General features: G+C 39.4%; 1 protein-coding gene across 2 annotated transcripts in view; it reads right to left on the bottom strand.

Annotated features, from left to right (window-relative positions):
- Positions 1 to 22,019, bottom strand: part of LOC134182943 (cilia- and flagella-associated protein 43-like) — a 30,179-nt gene that overhangs the window by 1,706 nt on the left and 6,454 nt on the right. Inside the window, exons 8-29 of one of the 2 annotated variants that reach the window (XM_062650395.1) lie at positions 21,655 to 21,884; positions 21,481 to 21,584; positions 17,770 to 17,928; positions 17,520 to 17,716; positions 16,793 to 16,933; positions 16,611 to 16,738; positions 9,485 to 9,659; positions 9,291 to 9,368; positions 9,093 to 9,218; positions 7,571 to 7,675; positions 7,396 to 7,512; positions 7,060 to 7,113; positions 6,842 to 7,006; positions 5,821 to 6,117; positions 5,634 to 5,714; positions 5,269 to 5,397; positions 5,089 to 5,208; positions 4,914 to 5,021; positions 3,929 to 4,015; positions 3,785 to 3,870; positions 1,190 to 1,209; positions 874 to 1,126 (exon numbers count right to left, since the gene is read on the bottom strand). In XM_062650395.1, coding sequence (XP_062506379.1) covers positions 874 to 1,126; positions 1,190 to 1,209; positions 3,785 to 3,870; positions 3,929 to 4,015; positions 4,914 to 5,021; positions 5,089 to 5,208; positions 5,269 to 5,397; positions 5,634 to 5,714; positions 5,821 to 6,117; positions 6,842 to 7,006; positions 7,060 to 7,113; positions 7,396 to 7,512; positions 7,571 to 7,675; positions 9,093 to 9,218; positions 9,291 to 9,368; positions 9,485 to 9,659; positions 16,611 to 16,738; positions 16,793 to 16,933; positions 17,520 to 17,716; positions 17,770 to 17,928; positions 21,481 to 21,584; positions 21,655 to 21,884 — 2,960 coding nt within the window. Of the gene's footprint in view, positions 1 to 873; positions 1,210 to 3,784; positions 3,871 to 3,928; positions 4,016 to 4,913; positions 5,022 to 5,088; positions 5,209 to 5,268; positions 5,398 to 5,633; positions 5,715 to 5,820; positions 6,118 to 6,841; positions 7,007 to 7,059; positions 7,114 to 7,395; positions 7,513 to 7,570; positions 7,676 to 9,092; positions 9,219 to 9,290; positions 9,369 to 9,484; positions 9,660 to 16,610; positions 16,739 to 16,792; positions 16,934 to 17,519; positions 17,717 to 17,769; positions 17,929 to 21,480; positions 21,585 to 21,654; positions 21,885 to 22,019 lie in introns of both variants that reach the window. The other variant, XM_062650388.1, reaches the window with a different exon arrangement.

Here is a 22,019-nt window from a genome sequence, read left to right as displayed (position 1 = left end):
CTTAGACGTTCGGCGCTTATTCCAAGGTGGCGTTTATTTAAGGGCGGCGTTTATTGCTGGATCCTGATTTTGGAGGCCCACAACACTACTGCAGATGACAACTTAAAATATAAAAAACGGCTTAAGTACCTCACCCCCGTGTGATTTATCAGTCCTTGGTATTCAGATTATCTCACGTGCACTGCAACAGTACATCAGACAAGCAGTCCAGGCATACTGTAGCTTAAACAAAGCTGCTTAGACCTTCTGTCATTCTTCTAGTAAATCACAAACTCAACTCAAATCCACGTACCTAGTAGAGTGCTTGCATCGACTGTTAGTTGCCTGTACAATAATATTGTGCAGTAACTAAATTTAAAAAAAATCGATTTCATTTTACAACGCAATAACTCAACTCAAGAACTACATCTCAAGAAAAACCTGAACTCTAAAATATCCGATAGATTCAGTTTCGATAAATGTATCAGTATGTTAATATGTATAAAAAGTCGAAATACGGCTGTCTGTTTGACTATCATCATATCCTCTAAGGTGTTTTCTTTTCTCTGTTCTCCAAGAAAAAATTCGAGTTAAAGTTTAACTGACGGACATGTTAATTCCCATACAAAATTCATAAGAAGTGAGTCACATAGCAGAACAAAAAATGAACAAACTCCAATATACAGTAGCATGTACCAAAAATTAAAGCCTTACAACCTAGAAAGCACACTGCATTAGGTCAAGACAAACAAACACAACAGACAAACAATAATAATTACAACAGTTAAAAACCAAAAATTTCTGCTACAGTAAAAGCAATTCAAAAGATCAAATAGTATTTGGTTTAAATTCTATGTATTACGATGTCAAAGAACAAACAATCCACATACTGACTTGTTTAGCTCTCTGAAAGTGCTTTCAATCTTTTGCTGTATTTCTGAATCTTCAGATGTTCTTCTCTGTATAAATGCATTCATCTCAGCCAACTCCAGAGCAACAGCTTTCACTTGTTGTTCGCTCTGAATCTTAGCTCTCCTTGCTGTCACCAATCGCTGCCACACCACAGAATCAATCCCTTCTGCAGCTGGCATATGCGATATACTGTCCAACAAATCTAAAGCCTCCATAAATTTCTGTCCACCTTGAGCTTGAGGAAGTCGAACAACAAACGGATTTAGATCAGAGGATTCAGGTGCAACAGCATCAGTACTTTGTTTCAGTTGCTGAACCCTGCAATAACATTAATTAATACGCTATTAAATATTTTAGTTAGATATACATATACGAATGTACGACATTATTAATAATTAATTAATTAATAATAAATATTATGGAAACTATTAAATGCATATAGACATTTATAATACTGCATAGTTAAGAACTCAGCTATCTCCATACAGTGTGCAACCAAATCATCTGCATTTGGCTGTTGCTAGTTGTGTAACAACAACATTCTCGCAAATGTAGGCACGAATCCAAAACCCCAAGATGGGGTGCACAATTAATATCAACAAATGAAAATTTATATTAACACAAAAATTAGTCTGAAGAACCTCAGTAGTTATAAAACGGCACTACGCACTAAGCTGCCAACCATTCACCTGAGTCTAGAATATGGATTAATTCCGTCCTTTTGGAGGAGTTTTCTAGCAAATCATTGATGACTTCCTCGTGTTCTCTTTCCATGTCGTAGTGAAAGTGTGACAAGGTGAGACCGGTAACTGCCTGTCCCATTGTAGAATGCAGATGAGATTTAAGCCATCATAGTTCACTGATGCTCTGCTCACAACTACAAGTGGTTACTGGTAGTGTGCAAATAATTCTCAAGAGTGTATTTACAATCGGAAAAAATTTACATCTGTGCCGGCTGCTAGGGCAAGTCTTCAATTTCAAAAGCATACCAGTGACCGATAGCAGCTCCTCGTCAAAAGTCGTAGAACTAGGCACATCCCTCTGGTTAGACACTTAACTCTCTTCAGCATGTCTTTCCAGAAGGGGTCTGTATACGCATAGCTAGCTAGAAGTACAAGGCTTAGTCCAAGTACTGAATTCTTCTGCGTTTCAGAAACTCGTAACTTGCGCAATTACACAATCAAAAAAATATTCAAGGTTCCAACAATTTAAATTGAGTCAAAACATTTACTCTATTTGACCAAGGAAGTGATCCATGCAGGAATGAAATGACAATAATTCACCTATATAATACTCTTCTACTCTCTAGCTCTGATAAAACTTTTGAGCAGTTCCTTTGTCTACCACAACGACAAAGTAAGGACGGCACACAGTCTCCTACAGCTTCATAAACCTTTTTACTTCACAAGCATATTTAAACCATCGGTCATTTGTTCCAACACCTTGTCCCTGGAATGCTGCAGCCCTTGGTAAGTCCTATCTATATGTCTTTATATCATATTATGCTTTACTCATGTCTACAAGACAACTGTAGCTTGACACTAAGACCCTTTACAATTAATAGAGATTACTTTGAACAGAGAAGTGAGAGATTACGTAAAAAATTCCTCAAGACACACCCACTGAGTTGGGGTGCAGGTGCACCAAGTGCGCCATCCCTGGATCCACGCCTGAAAGGAGTACTTGTGCCGTCACCTCAACTTCTACGTACTTTGTAAAGTGTTACCAGACAAATAAATAGTTGCAGTTCAAAACAAAGAAGAATTAGAATAAAGTAAAATAGCTTAAATCTATTTGACGACTATATCTTCTATGTTATTGCTGGTGTTAATTAGCACACCAGCCAATGTAAACCTGTCAGTCTAGTCGTATGTTTCATGCATGTAAACTTCAAAGCAGATGTACCATGTTGTTGCAAGCCAAAATCAGTCATTCCGTGTTGTTGGAGTAAAAATGCTAAGTTAGCTTTGGGTCTTACTAGACATGTAGCTAAAGTGCATGTTTGTAACCTTAAGCCCGGCTCACAGTACAACGCTGACAAGGACGCTCACACGAGCGTCAGCGAAGACGCTGGTGCTGTACCATTCTCAGTATTTCGTCTGACTAGCGTCCATCGCACGAAGAACACACTGCGACAGTAGTCTGGCCCTGCAAAGTAACAACATGTGTACAGTGTACTCACGACAGACATGGACGACGAGGTTTGCTGTTGTTGCTGCTGCACCGAAGTCTCAAGCGTTTTCTTTCATCCTTAGGTCCTTGTAGTCCTTTGACTGAACTTGCCATACGCATGAAATACCACGTACACACTCAATGAAAACTTCCATCGAATCAATGATCGATGCCATGTGAGCAAATAGAATATCCCGGATACGTCCAATTGTTCTGACTGACTTACTTTCGTTTGGTAGAAAATGAGCACGTGATGTCATTGGATACTGAGTACTTCCGGCTAGGACGCTCAATTAGAACTTTTCTCTATTCCAGCGTCGTGGATGTTCACGTAGCGTGGTACGAGCGTCGCAGACACTGACATGTTCACAGTATGGTGCTGACGCTCGCTCATCGTCAGTGTCCAGGATGCTCATGCTAGCGTCGTACTGTGAACCGGGATTAAGCCGGCAGCCCAGGGCTTAGCATTTTCATGCTTCTTCATTTATTTACCCTCATGTCCTCACCCATGTTTTCATCACAAGCTAGCACATATTTGCTTGAAAGCCTCGCAAGCCAGGCTCTTCTGCGCAGTCACTGAGAGGAAGAGCCTGGTTGCGAGGCTAAAGCACTGGTACATCAGTTAAGTCAAATGTAATCAGTCAACTAATCCAAGATTGGATAATCTAAGACTGGATTATAATGACTGCTTGATGCTCCTCCTACAGCCTCTAAAGATTACCTTGGTCTTTTCTTGAATAACTTGTATAGAACTTCTACATTTGGCTCACAGTCTGAAAAATCCTTCTTAAAAGACCTGTCCATGGCCTAAGCCACAAATCACATCATTATTTATACACCCAATCATATCATATTGGTGACCAACCTTGTCTTCTAAAACAAGATTTTCATAATTCTCCTTGAAATTCTCCAAATTTTTCTTATACTCAGCCAACTGAGATGCACACTGAACCTAGAACAAACGAAATGTTTAATTATCTTGACATGCATTTCATAAATGTAATAAATAGAGAATCACATTACAGTACTAAACCCTCGGCTGTTGTATGTAATCACATATCTCATCACATGATAATGTTTTGCATACTGAGGTTTTAGCCCGACCCACTCATCTCAGCTAAGGTTTCCAATGCAATCGGTTAACTAAACAAAGATGCATACTTACAGGTCAGCTGCTTCGTCTGACAAACAGACGCACTGTCATAGGCAATGCATGTTCCCTTAGTAAATTCCTGTGGAATGCCAAGTTTCTATTGAAGACGACTAGTGATTTTGCAACAACACCGCGGCCGTTCAGCCACACACACCAAAAATTGAAGCTGTCAGACTGCAGAACCACTATGCAGAAACACTGTGGAACAAGCAAAATGTTACAAGTCAGGTACCGCTATATGTATCACATGGCACCTGAATCCAGCAACTTCGCTCTCTACACGCCTGGTTGTTGGCGGGAAAACATACACCGGCAAATGTGGACTAGGCGTTGTTTCTATGTGCTAAACCCTTATGTAAAGCAAAGGACTAAACACCATGTACAGGATGGACGCCTGATAGCCAAATTCTTGTTTGCAGCTACCAAACAAAGAGAGTTGGAGCGTTATGATGATATCACGTTCGTCTATTGGTCGGTAATGACACTTCTCATCTATTGGTCGGAATAGCTTCATTTGCATCTGCACTAATCGAGTATAAATACGGTCGTATGGTCATATTTATGGTCGCACGTCACACTACTACTACACCCTTAGCCCGGATATCCAGGCCTCGAGTAATAACAGTTAAACTCAGCTTAACTTGAAGTCTGACTAGCAATTAATTTCTACTAAGTCACAAGTTACTTCACACCTTACCTTCTTATTTTTGTTACATTCCAGTCTCTCTTGCAGAACACTCTCCATACTTGACAATTCTTCTTGAATGAGAAGAGACCATGCCATGCGGAGAATCTTTAGTTCTTCCTAATTACAGCAATATTTACAACTAATTAAACATCTGCATTAGCAATTCAACTGCAACAAAGCATACCTCATAAACAACAGTTTCAGTATGTATACGAAGCCGATGAAGCCGCATTACTTTTGCATCAAATGCTGAACATGCTTCTGTAATGGAACTTTGCAGTTTCTTTAATTCAGCCTCTAATGCCTGTGATATAAAAGATACAAAGTTTTGGTAATAATAATAAGAATGGCTACAAAATAAAACCAATCGATGCTTTTCTCGCTCTTCCAGCAATGCGGCTTGCTTCTTTTCGTACTCTCGAGCTTGCTTCATCTCTTCCTCATTGAGGCTTTCAGGAGACTTCAGCAGCATAAATTCAGGCTTTGGCAAATCCTGGTAAATCAAATATCAACTCAGATAGATTCTACATTCTATTTTTATTCTATCTCTAATGCACAAATAGCGTTTCTGGAGCTGGTATAAAGACATATTGCTAAACTTGTTAAGAAAAACAATTCAATGCATAGCATCATGATCTGTCTGTGGTACACATTACAAAGCAGCTACCCCTTTAGTTTATTTCATGCTGTGGCTCCAGTGTTCACAAACCTAAAAAAGCATAATGCTACCTTGAAAATGTCATCTTCTGTTTTGACTTCTAGTCGCCCTCCCATCATCATGTCAAGAGCTCGTTCTCTGGCATTATCACCCTATCAATACGACTCAATGAACCAAACCAAATAACAAACACATTACTAAATCACAAACCAAATAACCATACTAATATTATAATTCCTTAAGAATTGAGCAATTCACCATTTCTGCTATTCTTCTCTCTTCAGCAAGTCTTGCCTCCTCATCCAACCGTTTCTTCTCCTCCTCTGAAATATATTTCTTTACTGTTACTTCATCATTAGAAACTTCCAAGTCCCATTCAGGATGCTCATTTGCTGACAATTTTGGACTGAACACTTTGTCACCAAGTTCTAAATTAGTAAGAATTTTCCTAATTCGGATGTTCTTTTCATGAATACGTGCTACTTCCGATTCCTTCTGCTGAAGTAATTCATCAAACTCCTTGTTGAAATTGAGTTTGATTTTATGAATGCAATCCTAAGTTGCAACAAAGGCAATGCACTACACTAAACCAACGATACAAACAAATATTCCAATAACATCCCTATGTCTGTCTTCTAAACAAAAAAAAAACTAGCATGCCCACCATATTGGGTTTAAGCCTACTTCACCCAAGAGTCACAATATTCCCAGATGACAGGTTCTTCAACAGACATAACATGTCACTGTCTCAGTTGTGTTTAGCTTCACATTGTCATTCCGTAAAAACAAAAGTACAGCCATATTGGCAATACCATGCCTTACCAGATCTGACATGAAGCATTAACAAATAAGTTGTCACATGGTTCATACACGTGCAAACAGTGAGCATACCCTTAAACGCCAGACTGCAATGTATTGCTATTGCTGCTTTAAAATCGATTGAGCTCGTAACAAACCAACAATAGCTCATAATATCTATCACCCAACACTGCTTTAGTGTCAAAAGCCAAGGTTTTTCTCAATCAGTTCTAGAAAACGCTAATAATAATATTTTGAACACCGGCATTCCACTAACATGCAATAGCATTACAAGGTAGTAGATTCTGTTCTTAATTGATCAGCTTGCATGCCTAGCCTAACTGAACTCAAAACTGTATTTGTGTGTAGTAATAGCATTTGTCCAATACACCAAACAACAGACAAACTACCTGACAAACAGATTAGCAAACAAAGTACGAGAAACGACCAAACACAAAGACAAGAAAACATAATATACAACCTTCAACAAGACGATTTGCTTCCTTCGACGCTCAACAGTGACAAGCTCAAACTGACTGTACACAAGCTCATTTTCTCCTCCAAATTGAGTACCGCGACTTCCATATAGTGAAAGACCATCTGACTCTTCTTTTTCTTTTGGCTCAGTAAGTCCTTCATCTTCATCCTACATTCCATAAATAATTACACACACTGTGACTAGAGAAAAATTACAGTCACCTCATCAATTCCAGGAGTGACAAGAGGAGTCACTTGACAAACTTCTTTTTGTGCCTATAAGCAAACAGCGCAATCATTTAATAATTACAATATGCATCATCAATGATAATTATTGCAATGCGTTATTTAACAGTTAATAACAATTTAGACAAATAAACCTTTTATTTGACATTTCAGTCAAAACTACAATTTAACCCTTTACTATTATCTAAATGCCAGGGTAATTAACGAGTTCTGTCAAAACCTAGTACCAAAACATCAAATAAACAAACTTAAATTAATAAGCTGAAAACAGCAGTACTATTTGAGGACTGATTTCATGCATAACTGCACTACCTCTAACTCCGCAAGTTCAATTCTCCTCTCCAAAGTTGCATATGCTAGCTCCTTTATTTCTTCATCTCCTCTTTTACGAATTGGATAATTCCTCACTTCAATAGTTGTATCAAATCCCTACCAAACAACAAAATAAACAATCAATAATAACAAATAACCATTTTATAACACTCACCATGATGACTTTTCCTTGCACTTCCATAGAGTCCCAACACTCTTGCTTGATCTTCTCTTTTAAGTACAGCTTTGCAATATTTGAGAGTTCAATTACTTCTCGCACCTAATTGTAATCAGTTATACAATTACATAATTAGAACACTTAAAGGTACACTCCGTTGTTTAGCGCTACGCCCCTGCAAACTTGACTGCATGCTATATGCAATCAAGTTGGAAGGTTGGGCTGAACTACAGGCAAAACTGGATATCAGAGTGTGGTCACCATTACAAATAAGAAAAACATACGAGAGCAATTTTGCAATCTGTTGTTGAAGCAGAGTTCGGGTCGCGCGCAAACCAAATCGTCATCTTTTCTCAGGTTGAAGGCACCAAATAGGGTACGTTTTACACAAAATCAGGTTTGAACATGCGAGCGCTACATAGCAGCGTGAAAACAGAGCGCATACAATGATCACACGCAAGCGCACAACTGCAGTGCAGTTGGTCCCCTCAGTCTTGCATGCGCATCCATGCCCGTTTCATAATCCATGAGCATATTTTCTCAACGTCTCATGAGTGTCTTCTAGCAGTTTGATGGTAGCGAAGCTCCTAGCGTTAGTGCGCGTTGACAGAATGTTTCTCACGTGACCATCGTATGCGCTCTGTTTTCAGGCTATTTGCTGCTAATATCTAGTGTTCTCTCATACCCAGCTTTGCCTGTAGTTCAGACCAACCTTCTATCTTGATTGCGTAGCTATGCAATCAAGTTTGCATGAGCGTAGTGCTAACGATGGATTTTACCTTTAAGACATACAGAGACTAATTCTAGGAGCCCAAAAACGACTAGATATCTCTCTAACAAAGTAATATCAGTTTCAAGAAAAAAAAACCTGCAATCAACTGCAAGTTGAAAGAATATGTGTAGCTGCTATAATTATAATTAATTTAATTGACTTGTTGCAACATGTATTGGTAAAAGTCACTTGATTTCATACTTTAGACTAAGACTTCAAACAAGTACTTGCGAATATGAATTCAGTTTAATACTATATAATTCACATGTTAATGACTACAAAGTAGCCACTAATTTTTGGCCATACATAATTACCAAATGCAAGAAATTGCATGAGCTTCTCGATATGTGCATAAAATTGAATACGATGTCCATCTACTATTATAATCTTCAGCATGTAATACATGAAAGTGAAACACCAAAGAAACATAAAATGACAAAGGTTTCTAAAACCTAACAATTATGAAACATAAATAAAAATGAAAACTGTCATTAGCAACTAAATAAACCGGTTTCTATGTTTACTAAACAAGACAATAAGCATATTCCTAAAAAATCAAACCAAAATATACAATCTGGTAAGCAAATATAGATTACAGTTACAAACACGTGCAATAATTTAAGCAAAACAAAATAAAAATATTATAATTATATTATAATAATGTTTTCTAAATTAACAAAATAATAAACTTCTTTGCAAGTAAAACCGTTATGCCACAATAGAATGCACAAACAGTTGTTTTCTTGCCTTGTTCACTTGTTCATCGCTCTCTGCAGTTAGCAGCTGTTGTTCTTCTGTGTCCAAGTTGAAGTCCTGGCGTTCCAGTTTTTCAATATCTGGGACATCAGCATTGTTATGAATCAAGCTCATAACCTAACAAGCACACAGCATATTTATGACAACTGATGATCAGACTCAGACCGACTCAGAATAGCTAATGCTAACTGATTTTCGAAGGCTTTCAATCTCTTGTCTAATTTCTTCCTTAATTTCCATGTATTTTTCATCTTCAGCTTGATGTGCCTTCAATCAGGTAAACTTATTAATAAACAAACAACCATTCAAGATTACTGCTAACATTTGTGTTAATTTCAGTCTACACATGAAGTTCTTTAAACTACCATTTGCATTTCACTAACCATTAATTCCATTTCATCCAGCCAAGTTTTTCCACTACCCTTGTCTGTCATGTCGATTGTTGGCATAGATTTCAGCATTTCATCCTCATCAGCCCTTCTCTTCAGCAATGCCATTTCACGCTTTCTAAATGCTTCAACAGCTTTTCCACTTTTCTGACTTCCTTGGGAAGAGAAACTGCACAAAAAAGAACATCATGCACAAATGAATGGAACTGATACATGATATGCAACATGACAATAACAAAGATTCAAGTACATAGCTAAAGTATGAAGCACCAAACAGCCTATACAACACAGTTTTAACAAAGATTAGATTTTCTTACTCTATTTCTAGCCAACTTTCTATTCAAATGCAACCTGTAACAAATTTCTTAAAATTGAGTATATCATTTGGTTCATGACTTGCAAGTAATTTGGTCTAAGTGTGACCGCAAAGCTCGTGCTCAAGTTTCATATGTAGACACACCAACTCTCTTGTGAGTTGCAGTGTCCCACAAATCAATTGCTCAAATGACCATGGCCATAAAAAAATTTGCTAAGTAATGAGTTTTTAGATGCATGCCCACAACAACCAAGCACATACTAAAAAATATCAACTCCTTTAGGGAAAAAGCAAAGTCCCTTCTTTACACTGCAACTCTTCCAAAGTCCTAAAGTATAGTGTAGATTAGTTCAATCTTCTCCCACACTGTGCCTATATATAGACATGTGCAGACAGCATATTTTAAAAGCATGGATTTCAATTTCAGAAAAAAACAGAAAAGACTAAATGAAGCAGTTTGTTTCAGAACTCAGTCATAAGAAAGCAGCGATAAAAGAATACAAAAATGGAAAGACATTGGGAAACCACGACATGGAGATCTATCCAGGAAAGGTTTTACGAAAACACTGAAAAAAGGAGAGCAAACGGACTATTGGCATGCACTGCAAACGAGGAGAAGACCAAATGGGTGTGGATCAGCCATCCGAGTTGAGAATGCTATCAAGGATGACAATATTATAGCTTCGTGGGCATACCATTTTGGATCCATAGTCAACAGAGGATGCAAGAGGAAAACAGAGAAAGAAAAGATAGACTTTGAGAAGGTAATTAGAAAACGGATGAAAGATCCAGGCATACCTTGGTGGTGTGTGGACATAACATGGAGGAAGTAGTGAAAGCGGTGGAAGGTTTGAAAATGAATAAAGCAGCAGGGTGTAATGGTCTTCAACCAAAACATGTCAAATATAGAGGTTGTGGACTAACTCTATACCTGAGCACTGCTTTTACTATGTTCTTTGTCATTCCTTTGTTCCTGAGCAGTTTGTTACAGCCTATGTGGTACAAGTAGTGAAGGACAGAAGTGGGGACACTGCTGATGTCAATAACTACAGAAAAATCAGCATATCATCGGTGGTATCAACGATATTTAAAATGATATTAATGGAACGACTCAGGTTGGTACTTGAAACCAGTGAACAGCAGTTTGTGTAAGCACAGCTGTGGTGACTGTTCATTTGTGTTGAAAACAACTGTAGACAATTATATGGAGAGACGAAACACTACGATGTTTGTCTGTACACTTGATCTGTCAAAGGCATATGACAGGGTTCACCACTATACAGACTGTTAAGCAAACTTCTAGAAGTGGGAGTTCCAGTTTATGTGGTAAGATTGTTATCAGCATAGTATGAGCAACCAAAAATGAGAGTGAAATGGAAAAAAACATTTGTACAGTATTCAGTAATAGATTTTTGTCACTCGTAAACCCGGAATTGCAAGGTAAATCAATCTGTTATGATGTTAAAAAGTCAATAAAACATTTGGGAGTAGACATGAATTCATTTCGACAGCCAGTTTTTAAAGTGGAAGCAAGAGTAAGAAAACCATCGGCGGAGTCAAAGCAGTACTCGGAAAAACTGGTGGAGTTTTGTATTTGTACAACGCTTGGAGGTGCATAATTAATAAACAACTGTTCCCAATAATGTCATGGTGCAATCTGTGGAACTTGGACAGCGGTGATGTGAAGAATACTATAAATAGAGGACTGAGAAAGGGCAACAAGAAAGGTCTTGACATGAAGGAATATGAGACAATTATAATCAGTTTAATGGAACATTCCAAGAGGCAAAAGACAGAATTAGAACACTAAAACAATTATTATAAAAAGATTTTTATTCGGTAAACAGGTTAGTGAGAAGGATGTTTATAGTAGCTGTGTTGACAAGAAGTTGCAATTAGGTATGAGTATGTAATTAGTTGGGTAGCTGGGATTTTTAGTCTGTCTGTTTGCTTGTTTGTTTTTGTTTCTATTGGTTGCCCCAGTGTGAACTACATCATGCACATAATGTGAAAAAATTGAAATATAATAATAATAATAATAATAATAATAAAATTGAAATATAATAACCAAGTGATATATTTTTACAATGTGACCAATTAGTACGACAAACCAGCAGACTACAACAAAACAACACAACATGTTATATTTTTAAATATTGTCCATGTCAATAATAAATCAGTTTACTCAGTGAGGCAAACCTCACTGCTGATGATGTCAATTTCTTCTGCACGGAAGGGTCTTTGCTTGGCCAACCTGCTACCTCGGATGCATAAAATTGCTGAACGAATCAGACTGAACGATACATGGCACCTGATGATTCTTATGGTCTCAGTGTAGGTCTTCTTTGTTTTGACTGATAGTAACTCAGCTATTCGTTTGTAAAAAAATTGACGCTTCTTCCCTCATTCCACCAGTTGCTGCAAAAACTAGGGGTGTGAAAGTTGCATTTTCTATCTCCCTCACACGTTCGCCATATTCCCGTTTTTTCCTCATTTTCATGAGTTTTGTAGGCTGATGCCAGAGAAGTAGATTGCATGTTTGAACGCGCCTTCAGGTAGAAAACCCTTACATCAAAAAATTGTCTGGAACTGGGTCAAGTCTACAAGTACTTGGGTGTAGATGAGAGTAACGGTATTCAGCACAGCATGATGCGGGAGAGACTCCGTCGTGAGGACTTCCGCAGAGTGTAGGTGGTTCTCCAGACTGAGTTGTATGGTCGGAACAAGATTCTAGCCATCAATAGGTTTGCACTACCGGTTCTCACTTACGGTTTTGGCGTCATTCATTGGGGGTGCACGAACCTGCAGCAGCTCGATCGACGGACCAGAAATCTCCTCTCTACACACGGTGTCCACCATCCTGCTGCAGACGTTGACCGACTGTACGCTCCTTGCAGTGATGGGGGTAGGGGGTTACAACAGATTGAGTCGACATATCAATCTTGTATTGTGAGGCTGAACTGTTACCTTGCTGACAGTTCTGATCCTTTCATGCAGATGATACGGCAGTGTGACTCCGGAAAATCTTCACACTCGATCAAGCGTGTGGCTTGTCGCTTTACTGCACAGCTGCGGAGGAGTCTTGCTTTGAACGACAAGTCGCAGAGCTTACACAGAAATGCATCCATCTCGGTTGAAGGTGGCTTCGAGCAAGCGCCTGAAACAGATGCGAGACATTACCGTACGTGTTGTAGTTCTCTTCGTGTGCGGTCCTGGAGCAGGAAGCCTATGCACGGGCAGTATCACCGTCTCACTGAGCAACCGCCTGTGGACATGAAGAAACCTACGGATGGCTAAACAAGGCAGCGAATCTTCCCGCTGCAACTGAGGGAATGGTTGTTGCTGCTCAAGACCAAGCTTTCGGACTTGGTACTATGAGCGCAAGATTCTACATCGTGATGTCAGTCCTACTTGCCGCATGTGCAGTGTAGGCCTGGAAACAGTCGACCACATTGTGGCAGGCTGTAGTGCTTTGGCACCGACGGACTACACTGATCGACACAATCAGGTGGCCTCCATCATTCACTGGAATGTTTGTCGCCATTTTGGGGTTCCAGTGGAGAGCAGATGGTACCGGCATCATCCTGATAGGCTTGTGGAGACGGATGACATTACTATGATGTGGGATACCACCATCCCCACTGCCAGGAAGATCAAAGCCAATCGTCCAGACATCTGTCTCAGAAATAAGAAGACAAACACTTGTCTTCTTACTGATATCAGCTGTCCTGCTGATGGCAACATTGGCAAGAAACATGCTGAGAAGTTGGCGAAGTACAGCGACTTGCAAATGGAGATAAGCCACATGTGGCATTGTCGAACACTGGTGGTTCCGGTGGTCTTGGGAGCTTTGGGCACAGTGCACACAGGTATTGCACGGTGGCTGGACATTATTCCAGGTCATCACAACTGCAGCACTTACAGAAAACAGTGCTTCTGGGATCTACTCAGATCCTTCGTAAAGTCATGTCTTCTTTCTAGACAGCCGTGATGGTCTAAGTACTTCTGAAGCAGGGTTTGCTTCCGGTACTTGTAATAGACTTTACAAACCAGACTCATCTAGTTCAGCACGACACATAATAATAATGACACCGCCGTGGCTTATTGGTTAGTGACAATGGCTACCACTCCATGGTTTGGGGGTTCAAACCCCAGTGACAACAGTAAATTATGAAATTTGTCTGTCTTTCTCTCCCATGTTTCTCTAGCTTTATCCATAAGACTATGACTCGTTTCAGTCGTTGGGGAGTTTCTGTGGTCTGGCGAACGATCCGTTGACAACGACGTTCAGTGCTTTCCTGGTGGTCATTGATATCTACTAGGCGTGCTGTCCCGATGTTCGCGGCCACCGTAATGCCTGCAATCTATGTTGAATTGGCTAGTCATTGATCGCCGTGTGGACTACACAGAAACATATACCCTGCTGGGCTCACCTGCCGGGTTGGTGGGCGCCCAGATGGGGTAAAGACCCCACTTGCCCATTATGGAGGGGCATAGCGACACATAATAATACGCCGTGGCTTAGTGGTTAGCAACAATGGCCACCACTCCATGGTTTATGAAACTTGTCTGTCTTTCTTTCTCATGTTTCTCTAGCTTTATCCATGAAACTATGACATGTTTCAGTCGTTGGGGAGTTTCTGTGGTCTAGCAAACGATCCACTGACAATGACGTTCAGAGCATTCCTGGTGATAATTGATATCCACTAGGCGTGTTGTACCGAGTTCGCGGTCATTGTAATGCCTGCAATCTATATCAAATTTGCTAGTCATTGATCGCCATGTGAACTACACAGAAACATGTACCCTGCTGGGCTCACCTGCCGAATTGAAAGGTGACCAGATGGAGTAAAGACCCCACTTGCCCATCATGGAGGGCATAACGACACATAATAATATAGCCTAGTGTTTAGAGTTCTAATTCTCTGACCATGATGGCCTGGGTTCAATCCCGGGTAGCAACAGCAATGTAATGAAACGAGTATGTTCGTTCTTTCTCACTGTCTATTTGGATATGTCTGTGAGAGTAGACTTGTTTCTCTCAATGGTGAGTTTCTATGATCTAGCATGGAGATCGTTGGCAATGAGGATTTGTGCTTTCCTGGTAGTCATTGATATCTACTAGGCATGCTGTTCAGGGCTGGCAAAATTCTCGTAGCGCATGCAATCAATATCAATAAGCCAGTTTCTAGTGCCATATGGATTACATGGAAACATGTACCTGTCTGGGACTTACTTGCCGAGTTGGTGGGTGCCCAGTTGAGGATAAAGACCCCACTTAGAAGGTGATGACAACATAATAAAATCATTTTAAGATAACAAGTTTGAGTTTCAGAAATAGCAGCACTATTCTAGAATGCTGTGTTGTATCAACATCTTCATATAGCCACTGCTTGAGAGTTCCATAATCATGATTTTGCAACAACAACTTCAAATCAAGCCACACTTTCAAAACAAAAACTTTGAAAATGGTACACAGTATTTGTTATTTAAATAACAAATACTGTGTACCATTTTCAAAGTTGATATACTTTGCCCTAAATGAGAAAGATCTCTTTTCTGCTGCACATGACCTAGACATGAGTAAAATGCAAGTAATATAACAATGGCTATAGAAGATATATTCAAAATTCACATTGTCTGCCCCACAGAGCGTCTCTATTACATCACAGGCATGGCTACTTGCCATATTAACTACTAATTTAGCTTATTCAAAGACAGTTCTTGAATTTCACCCCTTTTCAGATAAGATAGGTTCACTGTAAGTGTCTCTGTGGTCCCTACAGTTTGCCTCACTGCCATCTTTGTTTATCAAGTAGTGCAATTCCACTTGATGTCACCAACCTCCCAAAGTTCAGCTAGATATCTCTACCAATATACAGACTATGCCTAAACAGTCTTTGTCTTACCTTTACAATTCTTGTTTTGCTGCTTTCTTACTGCTTCCAGAATTAAATCTCTGCAATGTGATACGTGCATGCAACCTTAAGTATACTAGAGTAAACAAATGATAATTTGTGGGTGCTCTATCAGATGAAGTCATGAAAACAGACTGACTTTGCCCCACCGCAACACCAAACCCTCCCTCACCAATCAACATGTGTTTGTAATTATTGGTGAAAAAGCAAGAAAAACAAACAACTATAACAGTTATTTAGTTTAAGAACAAAATTTTGAGTGATAAGCAATGCATACCATATTTCCGAGTATATATTGGCATGCCGGTATAAGCAAGGATTACCAAAACTGGCCTTGACCACGTCTGGTAACTATACCAGCATGCCAGTATAGGGTGAGGTATGCCAATATAGAACGAGTGTTGATAGCCTCGAGATCCTGGCTTGACAACCGGTCAGAAGATAACTAGTGTACATGTCTATAAATGGCGGATTCCATAAGATAGCATGACTCTGAGCGTGGAAGAGACGAACTGACACATGACTCGTGTGGTGACGGTGAAGAAGCCAGCGACACCAATGCGCAAGAGGCAAATGGCGATACCAGGTTAGAGTGCAACGTAACTCATATACCATCGACACTAAAATGACAGTTGTTTGCTATATTTCAGCACAGATGTTGAAACAGGAGAAGAAAAGGTATGAAAAATATTTGTGAGTCCACTGAAATGGACTCTACTTGTACACTATTTGCAATTTCCCCTCCTTTAAACCGACATGCTGGTATACCTCGGCGTATACAGGCACTAGCTAATCCCTGTCAGTAACCGGCATGTGGCTATACACGGAAATACGGTAACAAAAGAATCTCTGTAAACATAAAAACAATATCAACAGCAACACTAACCTCCAATTCCAACAAGCAAGAGAACCATCTTTGCCAACAGTGACTACTTTCTGGGCATCACCAGTAAGACATAAAGTATACACACCACCATCAGTAAAATTGTGAGCTTGAATCAAAACAGCACGATCCTAAAGCAACTGTGCAAGTTAAACAAATGTCAGTAAGTTTTTGCAACAATATACCAAAGATGCCGTGAGTCGAGCAGCAATGCGACCATCGGAGCTACAGCTAAGAAGCCATTTGCCATGCTGTGACAAAGTCAAGACTCCACCAGGAAGAAGATGAGAAGGATGCTGACTGACCACATTCACGACAGTTGATTCCTACAGTATATTCAACAAAAATTAAGCTGCACAACTCAAACTTACTAGATCAATAACACATAGCAGGTTAGACAAGTCATAATGTCTCAAACAAGTCATGTAAAGCTATCTATAAAATGTTTGTCATCTGTTTGCCTGCTGGTTTGTTCATCTGTTGATCTGGCTATCAAGTAAGTTGTCATATTCGAACTACTGATTACACTTGAAGAAAGAAAAGCAGCATTAGAGCAGAAAAAAATTACACCTCACTTTATACTATTCCATTTGGATACAGGGGCTTCAACATGCCAAGTTTTGATTAGTACAAGTTAATGCCATCATAAAGCAACATACACACAAACCGAAACAAATGGCAATCACACTGACAAATGCACAATATAACCATGCAACACGAGAAAGAGAAAAGAAAAAAGAAATCAACTGCATCTGGCTAAAACAACAACTGAAAACCTAGTGACTTCAAAGTCATAACCAACCAATCATCAATCCGAGCAGTGCTTGTTGCTTGTTGCTATTGTAGTCTGTCCATCTGCCTGGCCTTATCTCAACTCACACCTCTGTTGTACAATACTCTGCTTATACCCACCTGACTTACTGCAGGAACTTTCAGCTTACACAGCTGCTTTGATTGGTTTGTCAAAGCAAATAGCTCAATGTCACTTGAATCAACAGAAAATGCCGCAACAATGCTGTTTGGAGAGATGTTAACATCAAACGAATGCCATTGAATTGCTTCATCAGTAAAACGACCAGCATTGTCTGAAAAACCCTCAATTTGTAATCCTAGAAACAAGAGTCACCGTTATGACGTTCCTCTAACTTTTATGCACTATAACCTGATGTTAAACATTCAGACGTTAGTTCAAATGTTACTATCTTGCTACATGATGTCATTGAATTGGATAGCTCATTGACTACTACAACAGCACCAACTTTGGTAGATGAATCAGTGCGTTGTGTATAAAGAGACAAGCACTGAACAGGACCAGAAACACCTAAAACGATAAAAATATAATTAGAATGCTTCACTTATAGATGTTTGTATTTATCTTTCATACAATAATTTTAGCACTAAATACTAAGGGGTCATCCATAATTGTCGACATTCACTCAAGCATACAAAGTGTTCATTCCTGCATGCCCCTTCCCTTCCCTCCCCTCCTCTAAGCATACATTATAAGTTGGTCACGTGAAGCTATTTCTAATGTAACATGATATTACAGTAAGTACAAATAATTATAAGCCTTTTCAAAAATTGACATGCACATTTTGTCGTTCTGGCCAGTGGTCTTCCTTTGTAGTTGCACTTTCTGCATTGCTTCCTCATGAGACAAAGACAATGGCAAAGGCAAAAGTGTTCACAAACTGTCGGTACTGTTTGCCGGTGTCAGTACCGCTGAGTAACTACTGTCCCATACCATACATACTTCAAACACGTGCAACAAACAGCTAGAGTGAAATAAAAGTGTCATAGGCTTGCGACGGATACTCTGCGACGGATAGTTAGTAAATTACACACATGTACAACACACATAAGCATAAATTCAATATCCTTACTTTAGTATCACTTTCTATCTACTTCTGGACCAAAAGAGATCATCAATATTATACCGCCACAAAACTGTACAACTACTCTAACCCCTCCCCCTAGTGTACACCTTTATGTATGAACTTCAACATTAGAAAACATAAGTTGAACGTTGTCTCCAGCGTAGTATACATTTATTAGTTGCTTCCTCATTGCAACATACATGGCACTGAGTATTATATTATGAAATCACTCCTTCATTGGGCTAGACATACTTCAAAACTGTCTGACAGATGGATTCCTATGAAGCTTTTCTTTGGTCAGTTAACGAACGGTCACTGACGCCAGAAAGGGCCTAAAATTAGACATATAAAGATCATCTCAAACACGGCCTCAATTCATGTGCGATCAATCCCCTCTCTTTAATTTTAAACAACTGCACGTGAAAGAATGCACTGGAGAGCACTTTGTCATTCTTCTTTAGAACACTTTGAAGAGAATCGATCAACTCTGCCACCTGAAACTGAAACGCCAGAAACGGAAAGAAAAACCACCATCTCTACCACCGCTTATGTTTGCCAAACATGCGATTTGAAATGCAAATCTAAAGCACGTTTGTCATCCCACCTCAGACAAAAAGGACACTAGGAAGTCATCACTGAATGGAGTGGCCAAACCATCATATTTAGTAGTTATCATGTGGGTAAGCACAGGATATCATTGTTATTTGCAAATATAAATTTATAAAGCTAATTTCGAGATAAGTACCAAGGGGAAGCCGAGGTAATTATTGAGGCAACTACTTGTAGCTGCCACTCACTTGAGGTGGAATAGCAATCATATTCAAGATTAGCACATACCATAAGTGATTTGTATAATGCAAACCCCTAACACTAACTCTAACACTAACTCGAACCCTAATCCTAACTTCTATTTCAACTAACAAAAATAAGTAATTTGTGTGCTGCAGTTGTTCTCTTGCTCATTAGTTCTACAACAGTTAAGCCTGGTTCACAATGACGCCGACGCTTAGTTGAGCGTCAAACTTCAAAGAAACCGCCTCGACGTCGGTGGCATCCTTTGGTGTTGACGCCGACGTCGACGCTGGAATAGGATTCATTTCTATTGTCAACGTTGACGTCGGCGTCAATATTGTGAACCAGGCTTAAGACAGTAATTTTTTCAGTAATCATTTCCTGTAACTAATTAGACATAGCCTAATAAGCACAACAATAGGATAGCAGCGCCGGATCCAGGAATTTTTGAAAAAGGGTGTTCACCGTTAGCAGTTATTTATAGCATTACTAATTTTCTCTTTTCTAATAAAATTATATGAAATTATCGACCACGCCTATTGGAAAAGAGGGGGTTGCAACCCCCTGAACTCCCTCTGGATCCGGCCCTGGGATAGACACATTTCCGTTGACAGCAGTAGGGTATCAGCGTTGGGCGATATCAGAAAAATTTACCAACGATACTTTTGTCAGCTAGTCAATGATATCACAATATATTGCCTATTTGCAATACCGAATTTGGAACTCAATAGCCTAACAATAACAATATTAATCTTGAAAAGAAGCTCATTATCTCACATACGTAACTCTTACCTACAGTTAGGCTACAGGTTTCTAGACAAAACAGTAACAGGTCTAACATAACTAGTTTCAGTCGGTTACATTTCAGAGTGACAATGTTCCCTAATGTACTGAACAGCAGCTCTGAAGCTGCACTAGTGGCACAAATGGCTAGGCATTTTAGCTAATTTAGACAGCAGTGCAAAACTTCGTTGGCTGGACCATCGACATGACATTTACGTTCAACGACGGCTTCCCTTCCTCAATCTTGCTGTAGTCAGCCGGATGGTGATGACATAAATGGTCTATCATGCTGCTCACATTGCTGCTCTTGCAAGAGGCTTTCCTATGACAGGTGCTACATATCGCTGTGTCAGTCATTTTAGGCTTGCCGTCTTCGTCGCTCTACTGCCAATGTCACATTTGCTTTTGCAACGAGATCTGAGAACGTCATATGACGCTGGTGTTGATTCGGGGTAGCCATCTAGTAAACCTAGCAATAACAAACAGCTAGTTGCATGTGCTTCACGACACTCACGTGTAAAACATGTGAGACAAGCTCGGATAGCAATACAAACTTGGCACGATATATTGCATTGCACTTGTGAAACTAACTGAGCCCTTGAAATATCGTCAAAAGAGGAAATATTGTGATATCGCCCAACACTTGAAGGGTACCAGTACAAATGATTTGTACCCACTGTATCAACCAATCAGGGTTGCTACAAACCAAGTGCAATTATACAAGTCATGTTGGAAAGTGTGATAGGTGAATTTATTAACTGATAACAAAAATAAGCAACAATTTATAAACAATTGATAATTTTTACAGTAACTAAAGATTCCTCAGTTATAAAATCGCTTTGAATATGTAACAATTACAGACTCGGCAATACCCTTGTAGTAACTTAGTCCCAATTAAAATAGCAAAACATTCACTCTACATCAGTTTCCAGTGTTACCTTTAAATCACCAAAAGTATCAGCAATATTATATATTTGTGGAACTTCCAACAACTCCAAACCTTGGTGCATGTACATACAAGTACATTTACATGAATCAAAATATCATTTCAAGTGTTCAGATAACACAGTTCCCTATTCATAATCTACTTATAACCACTATGTTACCCTACTGTTTCATTGTTATCTTGATCATCAAGTCTACAACCTTCCTGTCTATTGCCACATCCTTCACCTCAACAACACGTAATTATCCATGCTGAAGCATGTACAACGTAGTGTTCCTGTGTCCTTGCCAAAACTGTCTACCTCGCTGTACACCAGCCTTTCCTGCTCTATATCAGCATGCCAGTTTCCAGTTTACTTACCAAACAGAATAAAGCAACATTCTGGTGATTAAGAAAAGCCTCTGATAGACCAGCATGCACCAAAAGGTGCAAAAATGCAGTATATTGTAATAACTCATTTACAAATATTACTTACGTGTATATCCTATCACTTTAAACTTGCTAGATGGCAAGGCAGAACACACAAAAACGTTACCATCATCTGATCCAGTCACAAGAAACGACCCACTCAAATCAAACCTAATACCAAACAAACATAACCAAATGCCTGACCAGCATATTTCAAACTATTCCTACAGTAGTTACGTACCGTATATGAGACACAGGACTATGATGTAAACAGAGACGACAAACAATCCGTGGCTTTACAATGTCATAAAGATCCAAGAAATATACGTGACCATCTGCTGTACCAACTGCACATGAATGACTAGAAGAGCTGCAACTGAGTGAAATGCAACTCCTATTGAGGTCACAAAATCCAATGACAGAAGGAGCATCAAGGCCCCAAACTTGCACAAGACCATTCTCTCGGCAGGTCTAACCAAAAACATAAGAAACATGAGCTCATTAGTTCAAGATGCCTATTTTGCATTCTAATTTGAAAACACATACGCTGTGTAAAAAGTAAACTACATGTAATACAATGTCTTTCTTTCACTTAATTAACCAAAT

This window comes from Corticium candelabrum, chromosome 1 (genome assembly GCF_963422355.1).
Source record: "Corticium candelabrum chromosome 1, ooCorCand1.1, whole genome shotgun sequence".
NCBI classification, from domain to species: domain Eukaryota; kingdom Metazoa; phylum Porifera; class Homoscleromorpha; order Homosclerophorida; family Plakinidae; genus Corticium; species Corticium candelabrum.
This window is presented reverse-complemented; position numbering and strand designations above follow the sequence as displayed.